The sequence below is a fragment of the Pseudorca crassidens genome, chromosome 19 (genome assembly GCF_039906515.1).
Source record: "Pseudorca crassidens isolate mPseCra1 chromosome 19, mPseCra1.hap1, whole genome shotgun sequence".
Taxonomy (NCBI): Eukaryota; Metazoa; Chordata; class Mammalia; order Artiodactyla; family Delphinidae; genus Pseudorca; species Pseudorca crassidens.
The window spans coordinates 39,023,779-39,037,962 of NC_090314.1; the positions used below are offsets into that span (position 1 = coordinate 39,023,779).

Consider the following 14,184-nt stretch of genomic DNA (forward strand, 5'->3'; position numbering starts at 1 on the left):
AAGGCTGAACATGACCTTGGGAAAGCGTTTCCATTTCCATTTATGCTAAGACGGCTCCCGGGTGCTGGGTAGGGCTTTGCAGAGAAGGGCCAGGGCAGCTAGAAGCAAATGGAGGGCTGAGAAGGAGACAGGGGGCCCCCTCCTGGAGTGCCACTTTTGTTCTGGAGACATCAGATTTACTGGCCCTGTGGAATTGCAACGGTCAACCAAGTCAACCAAGAGACTCCTAAACTTGATTAAATCATCCAGGGCACTACCAATCCCCCCACTGTATTTGAAAATCTTTCATCCTTACCCCGCCCAAGGATCCCAGAATTTATGTCTACTCCCCCAGGCTATGGCCCGCCATTCTGGTTCTATTTCAGCCCAAGGGAGACTAGAAAGGAGAAATCATGCAATGCTCACACACACCTTGCGGCCAGGCTTCTCAGAATTCTCAACTTAGCTATACTAGGAGAACACAAAGCCACAGGTTCATTAAGGGGCCTCACACTGGCTTGCAGTGATGGGTCATTTAAAGCATTATATCTTACATAAAAAAACAAACCCATAATATTAACATAAAATGCAAAATGTGCCTGAATTTAAGACTCGGTTAAATCATCTTGGTTCGCTGAGAGTCACTTTGGTCTAAGGATGTACGCCCCTAGGAGCCTATTCACTGTCTTCTATGATTAGGATTACCTTGGTGAAAAAACCTGAGAGGCTCTGTCCTTAGTCTGTGGCTCTGGTTCAGCTGAGGACGCCTGAGGTTTAAGGGGATGGAATGCATGGGTCCACCTGCAGCATCTGAAGCCCAGACACGGAGCGGGACAGAGAGGACGAGGACCCGAACCTGCCACTCCGCCGCCCTTGCTCCATCGTAGCTGAGGATCCCACTGGCTTTCAGAAGCTGGCTAGCCAGATCCTGGGGCCTTTGACCATAAGTGGAGAGTGAATGAAACAAGGGAGGGAAAGCCAGAGGCTAGGCTAGACTAGAATATCCTCCTCTAATACCTACCCAGTGGGAGAAGGCGGGTAGTGGAGTTCTCTCAGTCCCAGAGTATTGGGGCAGTCCTGTCTCAAAAGGATAATTCCGGAAATGAAGTCCATCTGGGTCTAACCAATCCCTAAATTAGTCTTCCTCTTGTTGGCAGCATCAAGAACAGCAGGGCAAAAGCTAAATGGGAAACTGAGATGGCAAGTTTGGAGCCAACTCGGAAACTTTTCAAGAAACATCCTTGTTGCTAATAACATGTCTGGGGGCTGGTGGGGATTCTAGGATTAGTGTTCAGGAGACAGAAATGGGTAACGACGGGGGAGGTGTGATCTTTCCCAAGTGCCACACCAGGTATTAAAATAAACAGGCTCTTGCCTCCTGGAGCTGGGGGTGGCAGGAAAAGAAATCTGGGTCCAGGCAAAACCAGAAAAAGCATCAGTGCATGAGGTGGGAGTAGGAAGGCTCCAACCCGGGAGTCCTCAGCTGTTTTCTGGCCTCAGAAACAATGTACCTGAGATCTCTGGTGGCGGGGGGTGGGGGCAGAGAAGGATGGTGCAATCTCAGGTGGAGGTCTGGGGGCCAGTATACCCTGCTTTTGGAGACTGAACACACTGGGACCTCAGGGGCTTAGCAAGGCTGGCTTTTGGCCTGGTGGCACAGATGAAGGGAAGCTGTAGTAGTTAAGGACTGAGGGAATCAGAAGACGTGGCTTTGCCTTCTCTCACCTGAAAAACGGGGATAACGCTCTCCATTCATGAATGGGCAGGCATCTCGCGCGTCTTGTGCATGAAAGTGCTTTACCGTTTTTCAACTGCCACAAGAGCACCATTACTGCAGGAGAGGCAGGAGGCAGACAAGTGTGAGTCTTTCTCTGGCAATGAGTCTCAATCCAGCACTTCTAGAAACATCTGAGGAGTCTTCTGAAATGCAGATTGCCCCAGGCCCCACCCGACTGGCCAAGAATCATCAGCCTTTTGTGAAAGCTCTTGGGTGATATCGATGTGCACCCAAGAGTTGGAAGCTTCTGTCCTAAGGATTTTCTGGGCCAAAATTGACACTCTCAGCTGGTGAACCCAATGAGACCTCAGTAAGGCCCCTCCCTCTTCATATCTCTGACTCTGACCCCACACCACCCTAAGTGTTACTCCAATTAGAGCGCAGCCTAACTGCAGCCAGCCCGTGGAGACAACCAAGAGCTCCGAGAGTTCCTAGCTGCCAAAGGCAGTTTGTTCACGGTGTCTGGACATCCACGTAATAAAAGCAGTTACTCTGCCAAGCATGGTGCAAAGCACCTTACCTACACTCACTCTACTGGTGAGAGAGGCTCAGGGCATCTGGGCATTGGATCCCTCAGCCTCCTTCCCCCACTCCAGGCTGTGGGAGACTTCAGACGCTGTCCACTCATCACAACCAGGGGCAGGGCCTCTAGCTTGACCACACCTGGCTCACGTGTCCCCCCGCAACACAAATGCAGGTGATTAGATATGAACTCCTTGGGAAGTTTGCTTGAAAGCAGCATTAATTCTATCCACTTGGGAACATGCAGGCCCTGAGTGCAGATCTGAGACGCTTTTATAAATTCATTAGTGGAACGTCCTGGGTAAGAGGACACTGACGAGAAGCTCTGCTGTGCTCCTTCTGCCCCTGTGCCTGGCTGGCTGCCTGCCCCTGGACCATCTGCTTTGGGTCCTAGCAGGGGACCTGCCAGGGAAGATGGATGGGCTCCTGCGAGCACTCCCTGCCTGCGGCGAAATGCCTGTGTGGTGATGGTGATGGGGGCTTGGTTAAGAGGAGCCTCTGAGACATATGATCCTTCCTCAGGCCAATCTTAATTTCATCTGGCTAAATCCCTGGGAGGGTTAGGACAGCCAAAAGGCAAGTTCTAATAGAATGCTTATTAATGCCCATCCCTCCCTTGGCCAGCTGTGTCTTGTCCTAGATTGTCACTCTGGGAACAAAGTACATAGGCACAAACTTCATTTTATGTAAATGAGAGTTTATTGACGAAGACAAAGTCAAGCTTCCCCTGACCCCCACCCTCCCCAAGAACAGATCCCAACAACAAAAGAATGATAAGCCTTCACTGGGCAACGTTTACCACTCCCCCCCCACCCCCTTCTCTCCAGAGTCCCAAGGTTCACAACACAGACACACAAAATGGGCTCGGGCGAGGACAGACACTCAGGGAATCTCTGACCAGCAAGAGTTCTGGGTGTGTGTGTGTGTTTCCCTTGCCCTTTGTAAGACACCAGCTGACGTTACAAAGACATACTGAGGCAGAGGAGAGGGGAATGCAGGGCAATCTCCACTCCGATCCCCAGTTTGGCCAGGCTTGAGATGGGCCCAAAGGGAAGCTGTGGTGGAGGCAACAGGCTTTGTCTCCTCAGGAGAGAGGTCCTTTCCGTGGAACAGAATCCCTCCCTAACTGCTCAGGGGCAAACCGGGAGGCAGCCTCTCCAAGGAGTGAAGAGTTCGCACGCGGATTGGCTCAGTCAGGTCAGCTGAGAACAGCAGCTGTTTCCCCTCACTGCCGGGGAGGCTGAGAGAAGCCTGGTTTCAGGGGTGGAGGAACGTATCTTGGTGCAAAATTGTCTTGTCTGCTTACCCTGACACACGCTCTTCCTTCTGGAACTGCAGTTTGCTTTGAGATGAGAACACTGCATTTGTAGTGTGGACCTTCTTCACTGCTTGTATCCAACTGACTCCACGAGTGATTTCCCAAAAAGGGGACTTTACCCACCTGCTTTTCTACCCCACCTGTCACCAACTGACCCACCTCCCACACGCAATCCTGTGCTACTTCCTGATCTCCACGTGCCCGAGGGGTGGTGAGCGCAGGACATGGCTCCTGACCCTCACCCCAGAAATTCTTCTCTCGGAGATTCTCAAGGTTTAAGAAGCTGCTTTGGGGGACCTGCACCCCCAAACTTTGCAACTGGTATGAATCACAGTCATTTCACTTGCGACAGGGTTGGGGGGTAGTTTCTGCTCTTGTTTTCTATGATTCCTCCTTCTCTTGGACTCACTCTTAGGTCTGGGTCCTACATGAGGCCTTTGGACCCAAGTGCCTCTGATTTGAGCAGGGGCATCTGAGAAGCAGTCTTGGTCACGGACCCTGAATCCTGGGCACTGGTCGGCACAGGTGCCCACAGATGAAACAGTGTGAACTCTGCTAAACAGACTGGTGTTCCAGGCATGAAGCATTCTTTGACAGATCACACCCAATGTGTCCAGGGGGCAGGGGGTCCTCACATCTCCCAATCTTTTGAGAGATGAAAAGAACCGCTTGGCCCTCTAGGTGATCTCAATTGCCTTGGAGCCTAAGCAATACAAGTAAAGAGCAGATAGAGAACTGAAGGATCAAGTGAATCTGTGGCATCCCGAAGCTCACTTCATCCCTGCACCCATCCTGCTGGCCTCAAGAACTGCGGCTCCAGGAGACTATTAGCTACTCCTTCATTCTGGCATCAGGATTTACCTTCAAGTCCCTGGAAAGATACTCTGCTGCTACCGGATGCCAATGAATGGAGTGCCAAAATCTGTATGAAGTATGAGAAGAGCCATAAAGAAGCAGGCACAGAAAAGGTAAAAGAAAGGCATTGAAGGAAGAAAGTCATGGAGCCGGTCCTGCAGTGAAGACAACACTGATGAGGACTTCGGAGACCCACTCCCCCACCTCTGCTACTGATCATTAACAGGCCTTAGGCAATAACACCCTGTTTGTCTTTTATCTTTTTCCTTTTTAGAAAAAAAAGGTTGGGTAAGTTATTACTTGAAGTCTGTTTCAACTCTAAAACTAAGATTTTAGATCTGAATTGGACCTGAGAGTTAAAATAAATCCAGAGCGGGAGATGGGGGAAGGGCATTTTGGTTCCTGTTTCCCATCTCTATTCAAATTCCTTAATCAGTGTTATTAATAGATTAGATCAGTGGAAAGGAATGTAGTAAGTTCTCATTTTTCTCAGCCTCAATGCTGACAGGTCCTATTTCCTGCACCCTGCAGCACCATTCAAGAAAGACCACCATTCCTAACTGCAGAGCATCAGAGGAGATGATAATACGGGGCAGGGGGAATCACAAGGAAAAGGAGTTTGGAGAGAAAAAAAAGTGATCAGGGACAAGGCTGCCACAGACAAAAATCCCCTGATGAGGTGGGCAAGAAACTGCGTCTCTTCCTCCAGGACTGTGTGGTTGTTTTAACACTTTTTATCAGTTACACACTATTCCCTCAATTTCTCATATGTACAAAAATATAAAACAATAAAGTGCAGTTTACGTTTCAGTGACACTTTTCCTTGCTTTAATTTTTTTTTGTCTTTTTCTGCTTTTGAAACGGGCTCTCGATCACAAAATATCAAACTACACTCAAAAATGCCAGCCACTGGTACAGGATGGAGAGGCCCACAAGTAAGGACAGATAGCAGCAGGTGGCACGAGGTGGGAAGTGATTGAAGCAGTGGTTACAAATGGTCACAGGAAGCTAAAACTATCCAACAGGTTGTGCCCTAATATTAGCACAGGTTAGACTAGTCACTACCTTGGTGGGTGGCCTCAGTGTGTTTGGGTTCAGATTCTACACGGCAATACAATTTTCTTCCAGTTAAGAGTTCTTGGCTTGCACCGATCACAGGGTGGCCAGAGGGCACCGGACCAGTCTATTAGTTTTTCAAAATGCTGTCGTAGACCTGATAGATGTACTGGGAGACTTCAGGAGCTCTACACTTCAGCGACAGCTGTTCGGAGGAAAAGGAGAAGGAAGGTTAGCACAGAGGCTGGCATTAACTCGAAAGGTATCCAAGTTCTCAGTACAAGGACACCTCTTCCTGATAAAAGGGGAGAAGAGCTTCTACCACTGAGTAGCCAAACAAAGAGATCCTGTTAATAGGTTACATGGGTTTTAGAATTTCGGTTTAATCAATGTCAAGCTGTGCTGTGTTTCTAACGACATTCTATGTGGGTCTACGAGGTTAGGAAATAATCCATATGAAAAAATGTACAGGAAAAGATGCTCTACTGCTTTCCTAAGAGTCATAGGGACTACTGCCAAATGAAAAGGGAAGGGTTAAAACCCTTAACGTGGTCGTCATTTCAGCTGCCTGCTCCAGTTTCTGTCTGACAAGGATGGTTATCTCGGTCCCAATTCAGGAGGATGTATATTCAAGTAAAATAAAAGTGTAAGCTAGATACTAGCTCCAATGGTACTAGCCTTTCCTGTATTACACTGAGGAGAGCATACACTGTTAAGGAGGGAAAACAAGAACCAACACAAAAAGACATTTACTGAGTGTAACTGTACAGCCATTTATGCCAACAGCATAATCTTCCATTTTCTGCCTGTTATTCAGGCCTATCAGGTACTGCTGATAATACTCTACTTCTCTACCACCACCTCTTCTTCTAGTCTAACAATTACCAAATTAAAATTAAAATGTTAAAAAGATTTCAATGTTGAACACTGAGATTTTCACTTTGTGGGTCAACAAGTGCAAAATTTAAACCCATATTTGGACTCCTGAATTGTACGAGATTAGGCAAAACACTATTAACAATAACATAACAGCAAAACCATGCAAACTGCATTTAGAACCAGAAAATTTAATACTTGCTTTTTGTATTACTGACATCATTGCTCTTGACTATTAAGGTAGACTAACAAAAGTTGTCTTTAACGATATATCACCATGAGATTTTAGATTACCTCCTTATTCTCTTATTAGAGACTCTGGATGATTTAACAAAGTACAAAAGGTGAGAATATTTTTGGCAAAAATGTCAAGAAGATGATTGGTCAACGCTGAACTTGAGAAAACTCACATCCTCAAAACTTAGTGATATTTTAAAAATGCAAAACGAAACAAAACCAAGCCAAACAAAAGAACATCAAAAGAGGCTCTATTTATTTGCAGCTTTAATATTCAGTCTCTAAGGCATTTCCAAAATTGCTGCTTGACATGAATCAGGAAGATAATTCTGATAAATGTAGAACAAAACAAATGAACAACTAATTTAAGAATATAAATACGAATAGAGGACTTCCCTGGTGGTGCAGTGGTTAAGAATCCGCCTGCCAATGCAGGGGACATGGGTTCAATCCCTGGTCCAGGAAGATCCCACATGCCACGGAGCAACTAAGCGCGTGTGCCACAACTACTGAGCCTGTGCTCTAGAGTCCGCGAGCCACAACTACTGAGCCTTCATGCCACAACTACTGAAGCCCACGTGCCTAGAGCCCATGCTCCACAAGAGAAGCCATCGCAATGAGAAGCCCACGGACCGCAACAAAGAGTAGCCCCCGCTCACCGTAACTAGAGAAAGCCCACGTGCAGCAACGAAGACCCAACACAGCCATAAATAAATAAAGTAAAAAAACAAAACAAAACAAAACAAAACAATAACGAGTAGAAAACAGCTCCCTTCTTTGGTCAAAGTTGCAGCTATAGGCATTTCCCTGACTTTCAAGCTCCCTGTAGAGGCAATCTGTACCTCCTCCTCCACAGCCTCTTCACTGTCAGTGTTGTAGAAAATTCTCGTGGGAGAGTATGTGGGTTCAGAAAAGGAGGAGGAGAGGAAGCTAAAAAGAGTTAAGAACTGCCTAAGGGAGTTAACTCCCAGCCTAAAGAGAGGGTAGTTCCTCCCCTTCAAAATACTGTTCTGTATTTTTTCACATCTTTGTAGCAATACTGGAACTTCCAACCAGCTGGAAATCCACTTCTTCGTTCACGAGTGATAAGGAAATGTTGCCTTCCTCAATAAAAGCCCTATCTGCCAAGGTTGGCACTGGCAGGGGTCATGGACTGACCACGCCTGGACCCTGAGAGTTTCAGCTGCTCTTTGGAGGGGGAAGAAGGGAGGCGAAGGAAGAGAAGGAAGAACCTCTCTTTCTGGACTGTTCTATCACCTCCCTCCCCCAGACATCCCAGCCTTTAACAAATGGTTAAGTTTAGACTTAAACCCATTCCTTGCTTTCCAACTAGTACAGCTAAAACAAGCCAAATTAAAAAAAAAAAAAAAGATTTTTTGTTGTTGTTGTTGCTAATTCCTAAAGAAAGCAAAAGGGAAACATACATAAAGAACAAAGAGGCTAAAAAATCTCACTTAGGACTCTGGGTCTCATTTTACATGGCTCCTCAGGGAAAAGAGGCCTTACCAGGATTTTAACTTTTGAACCGCTAGCCTGCTTATGTGACACATCTTTAACACCAACCACTCAGGAATGCCACCCACCTAGACTCACCCCCCCCACCCACCCCCGCCTAGGTAAGCCAAGGACTTACACATCCACTTCTGGTTTATAGCCTGGAACACAGACTTCTTCACCTGGGACAAGTTATCTTCCCAGGTGAGATAGAGCTACTTAGAGATATGAGGCCTCTTCCTCATGGGATAAACATACTTTCTTAATGAAATACAGTAAGGGGTTGGGGGAAGTGATTTATCATGTAGTGCACCACTACTTGGTCATAAAAAAACACATGCAACGACTTAGATAGACGTCAAGGGTATTATGTTAAGTGAAAAAAAAAGTCTCAAAAGGATACAGGCTGTAGGAATTGAATTTATATAACACTCTTGAAATGAGAAAATTACAGTAATGGAGAACAAACATACCAGTGGTTGCCATGGGTTAGGGCTAGGGTGAATGTCTAACTATAAAGAGATAGCGAGAAGGAGTTTTTTTGTGGTCATGGAACAGTTCTGTATCCTGACCGTGGTGGTGATTATACAAATCTATATGTGTGATAAGATTTCATAGTACTGTACACTCCTTAACTAAATAAAATAAAGTAAGAGTAATGATGTAGAAACTGGTGAAATCTGAATAAGGTCTGTAGCTTAGTTAATAGTATTGTACCAATAATCAATTTCCTGCTTGAAAATGTACTATGGTTGTAACATGTTCTCAATGAGGAAAACTGGGTGAAAGATACATGGGAACTCTATGTACCATTTTTAAAACTTTCTGTGAGTCTTAAATTCTGTGAGTCTTAAACTTTCTGTGAGTCTTAAAAAGTTTTTAAAAATTTTAAACAAACTATGCTGTTACTAAGAGGTCCTTCTCAAAATTCTCACTATCTTTATAATGAATAGAAAGAATATGGTAGGAAGTGTTGAGATACCTGAGTTCTACACACAACTCAGCTACCAACAACTTATATGATCTCGAACAAGTCACTAATCATTCTTAACCTTGGTTTCCTTACCTGCAAACTGGGGGTAATCATGCTTCTTTAACCTAGCTGAGATGGAATACTATATACAATAAAATAATGGATGATAAAAAATAAAACACACACAAATATATATACTTTGAAGAAATTTCTGGGGAAGCAAATGGAGTTATTTTACAAGACCTTGATTTTACAGTGAAAACCTGTCCCTCCAGGAAGAGTACAGAGGAGTTTTCCTTTCTTAGGGAGCTCAAGGAAAATGACAGAGTAGTTTCTTACAAAAAAGACAAGGCACTGGTCATGGAGGAGGTGGGTGGGAGGAGCATACACTTTATGAGGGAAGCCTGAAGCCTCTCAGCTCACAAATGCTTGGACAAACATCTAGCTTGGTGGAACTCAGTAGCTCACACACACACATGCTAGTCCAGTTTACTTCAAGGGAGGGAACTAGTGGGGAGACACCAAGAATTTTTAGTTCTGGTGGTATTATTTCCTTAATGTATGCTAATGAAAACAGACTTGCCTTAAAATTAAGGAAAGGAGTCACAGACTTTTCTCAGCTACATGGCTAAAAAGCTCCCTTAATCTACTGAATATGAAGCTTCCTCAGAGTTATTCAATTCAAAAGCCTTAAACATAACAGAAGAATAAGATATTTCCCCCATCGCAAGGGTTTTTCTTGTACTTGACAAAATGCAGATGACAAGCAGCATCCTATTGGGAGACTGCATTTCACAACAGCAAACAAACACTGAGTGCCTAGGTATTAAAGCTTTGTTGTTTAACAAAGCAACTGGCTCCTCCCCTAAAAATACTGCCAGGATTCCAATTTTAGTCCAGTGTGGTAATGAATGAAGTTTTCTAAACTAAAGTCCCCTTACAGGCTGTGAAAGGTATGTCCCATTTTGCTTTAACTTTTCAACAACCATTTAGGCCACACAACACAGCTAAAAAGGCTCATATGTCTGGGATTCTGATATCCTAAGAAAAGCAGGAATGAGCTTGAAATGAGCTACGAAAACAATCCTCTTAGCAGCTTGTTACAGTACCACATGCATAGATATGCTAGGTTAAGTATTAACCAATACTGATGAAGTTTTGTGAGCAGCTCTGTATATACCAGGAGGAGTCTGAGACTCGTGCTGGGAGGCACTGTGCCTGCTGGATGGGGCAGACACTACAGACAGAAGGTCTTCTAAGGAGGCAACTGGGGACTTCTTTACTGACTGCTTGTTTTGGATACCTGGTGTCTGAAGCACCTCTACCAGGTCTTTCCTGGATGCTGAGAAAGAATGAAAGGACTCTTACCCACCTCCTTGAACCCAACTCACCCATTCTGAGAAAGGCCTTACCGTGTAATTGGGGTTTCCTGGCTGGATACGTAGCTCAGCCAAAATCCAAATGCCATTAGTGAGCTTCAGGGATTGGTACAGCATGTCCTGCCCTTCCACATTCCTCTTGGCAATAGTATAAACATTGTTGTTTTGCAACTTGCTGGAAACAGTGTCTAGAAACACAGATTCAAAATCCAACACCTTCAGTTAAAATATCAAACAAATGTGCTATGAGCTATGTGTGCTCAAGTCTCCTGAGAAGCACTGTTACATGCATACATGCACATTTCAGAAAGCTCTTCTCCCACAAGAGCGAAGGATAAGGAAGAAGCTCCTGAAGTGCCTGTCCATCACATTCCAGGACAGAAAACAGAATAAGGTGCAAATAAGCATTAGTGTAAGAATTACCTGTGGAGATTATGGTGGGTCTAAGGAGTTGGTAATCTTAAACTAGGTGTTAGACACGTAAAAATGCACTGACGAGGACAAAGACAGAAACAGGTACATGGGTGTGCCACAGTGACTGCCACGTCAGATTCATTTCTCCAACGCTAGTCCCAGATTCACGGGGATACAAAACTGACACTCAAATGCACAACACTGCCTCGCAAGTTGCTACTACTTCACCGTAAGCCATTCTGGTCTCAAGTGCCAGGATCAGAAAAGCACCCAGTTGCAGAAATCCTGCAAGTCAAATTTATTAATCTGGATGTTTAAGATTTTTTTTTAAAAGCAGGCAAATGATTTCTTAGGTCTTAAATTAAATTATTAATTTGGGGGAATACCATGCCCCAAATTAATAATGAAACAAACTGTCTCAACAAAAGACTCTGAGGAAGACTGAAGTTGTGCAAAGATGATTGCTCCAAGGCCATGTAAGCCCGGCTGCCGTTGCTGGTCAGAGTGGAGGACTTCATAGACACCAACACAGGGTAAGAACAGGTTGGTGTTTGGGGTTTTCCTTGTGACTACAGCATCAGAGAGACATGACATTCTAGAATTAAAGGTAATTTCCCTCTCCTTGTTCTCTGACTGCTAGCATGAGATGCTGCAGCATCACAGAAAGAGAAACTTTAAAAACACAGATGATAAACACTACTTCTTTGTTGATAGTTTATTATGTTCATTTCTGATGAGAATTCAAATTACTCAGGGACTAAATTCTCTCCACATAAAATCCTGTCATGTTCTATTGTGCTCTCTAGGAAAAGGCTGTTGTGATGGACAGTCTTTCTGTTCTCCAAGACAGTAAGTAAGCTGAGCATAGGGATCCTAGAGTTTTTCATCACTGTATTTCCCACAGTATCTGGGACACAATGGATACCTGCCATCAATACCTGTGAATAAGCCTCTGACTCGGGTGTTGGAGACGCTGATATGTACATAATGCCATAGGCATTAAAAAACATCTATTTAAGACACTTCTCCAAAGAAGAAATACAGATTACCAATAGGCAAATGAAAAGATGCTCAACATTTCTAATCGTTAGAGAAATGCAAATCAAAACTACAATGAGGTACCACCTCACACCAGTCAGAATGGCCATCATTAAAAAGTTTACAAACAATAAATGCTGGGACTTCCCTGGTGGCGCGGTGGTTAAGAATCCGCCTGCCAATGCAGGGGACACGGGTTCGAGCCCTGGTCCGGGAAGATCCCACATGCCGTGGAGCAACTAAGCCCGTGTGCCACAACTACTGAGCCCACGTGCTGCAACTACTAAAGCCCACGTGCCTGGATCCTGTGCTCCAGAACGAGAAGCCACTGCAATGAGAAGCCCGCGCACCTCAACGAAGAGTAGCCCCCACTCGCTGCAAGTAGAAAAAGCCCACGCAGCAATGAAAATCAAATGTAGCCAAAAAATAAATAAGTAAACAAATTTATTAAAAAAACAAACAAACAAGTAATAAATGCTGGAGAGGGTGTGGAGAAAAGGGAACCCTCCTACACTGTTGGTGGGAAATGTAAGTTGGTGCAGCCACTATGAAAAACAGCACGTAGATTCCTCAAAAAACTAAAAACAGAACTACCATATGATCCAGCAATCCCACTCCCGGGCGTATATCCAGAAAAAACTATAATCCAACAAGACACACGCACCCCCACATTCACAGCAGCAGAGACATGGAAACAACCTAAACGTCCATCGACAGATGAAGGGACAAAGAAGATGTGGCACATATATACACAATGGAATACTACTCAGCCATAAAAAACAATGAAATAATGCCATTTGTAGCAACATGAATGGAACTAGAGATTATCATACTAAGTGAAGTCAGAAAGACAAATACCATATGATATCACTTATATGTGCAATCTAAAATATGACACAAATGAACAAACCTATGAAACAGAAACAGACTCACAGACACAGAGAACAGACCTGTGGTTGCCAAGAGGGTGGGGTGGGAGAGGAATGGAGTGGGAAGTTTGGGTTAGCAGATGCAAACTATTATATACAGAATGGATAAACAACAAGGTCCTACTGTACAGTACAGGGAGCTATATTTAATATCCTGTGATAAACCATAATGGAAAAGAATATAAAAAGAATATATATATGTGTATAACTGAATCACTTTGCAGTATAGTAGAAATTAACACAACACTGTAAATCAACGATACTTCAGTAAAAAAAATCTCTGCTAAGAAAAAAACCCTTTATTTATTTATTTATTGGAAGTATAGTTGATTTACAATATTGTGTTAGTTTCAGGTGTACAGCAAAGTGATCTGGATATATATACATATATATGTATACACATACACACACACTTTTTCAGGTTCTTTTCCATTATAGGTTATTACAAGATACTGAATATGGTTTCCTGTGCTATACGATATATCCTTTTTGTTTATCTGTTTTACATACAGTAGTATGTATCTGTTAATCCAATACTCCTAATTTATCCCTCCCCCACTTTTCCCCTTTGGTAACAGTAATCTTGTTTTCTGTTTGTGAGTCTAAAAACCACCTATTTAGAAGTGGTCTAATTTTAGAGGTAGTTTTTTTTTTTAATTTTTATTGGAGTATAGTTGATTTACAATGTTGTGTTAGTTTCTGCTGTACAGCAAAGTGAATCAGTTATACATATACATCTATCCACTCTTTTTTTAGATTCTTTTCCCATATAGGTCACTACAGAAAACTGAGCAGAGTTCCCTTTGCTATATCGTATTGATAGGTCCCTATTGGTTATCTATTTTATATATAGTAGTGTGTATATGTCAATCCCAAACCCCCTTGGAGGCAGCTCTTGCCCTGATGTCTTTCTTCCACATTCAAACCAGTGAGAGCTCAAGCGAGGAGGCACTAAAGCCCATTCATTAAACAACTGCACCACACTTAGTTATGACTTAATTTCCCTCCTTTTATTTCCAAGGTTTTCACTAACACCAAGCAGAGTAGTTAAAACTCAAGAATTGCTTCTCTTTGGGGAGCTAAAAAGTATATCTCAAGGTTGTTATATGCAAGACTGCTGAAGGAGAGGGCCTCAGTATGCTTTTTAATCACCTTTTGGAGGTTCAGGCAGTTCTGGCTGTCACCTTGGTTCCCACAATGAAGGGCTCTTGCAGCTCAGACTGGGTTGCCAGGCAACATCACCAGCTGGAGTTTGGCTACTGCCTTTTGACAGGACTGTCTTAAATACAAAGTGGGGGGGGGGGGTGGCTTCCCTGGTGGCGCAGTGGTTAAGAATC

General features: G+C 44.0%; 1 protein-coding gene across 10 annotated transcripts in view; it reads right to left on the reverse strand.

Moving 5' to 3' along the window:
- Positions 1–5,250: 5,250 nt before the first annotated feature.
- Positions 5,251–14,184, reverse strand: part of LOC137212723 (AP-2 complex subunit beta) — a 149,680-nt gene continuing 140,746 nt past the window's right edge. For all 10 annotated transcript variants that reach the window (XM_067716462.1, XM_067716465.1, XM_067716464.1 and 7 more), the window contains 2 exons: positions 10,500–10,654; positions 5,251–5,712 (listed from right to left, as the gene is read on the reverse strand). In XM_067716462.1, coding sequence (XP_067572563.1) covers positions 5,638–5,712; positions 10,500–10,654 — 230 coding nt within the window. In that variant the 3' untranslated portion in view covers positions 5,251–5,637. The remainder of the gene's footprint in view (positions 5,713–10,499; positions 10,655–14,184) is intronic.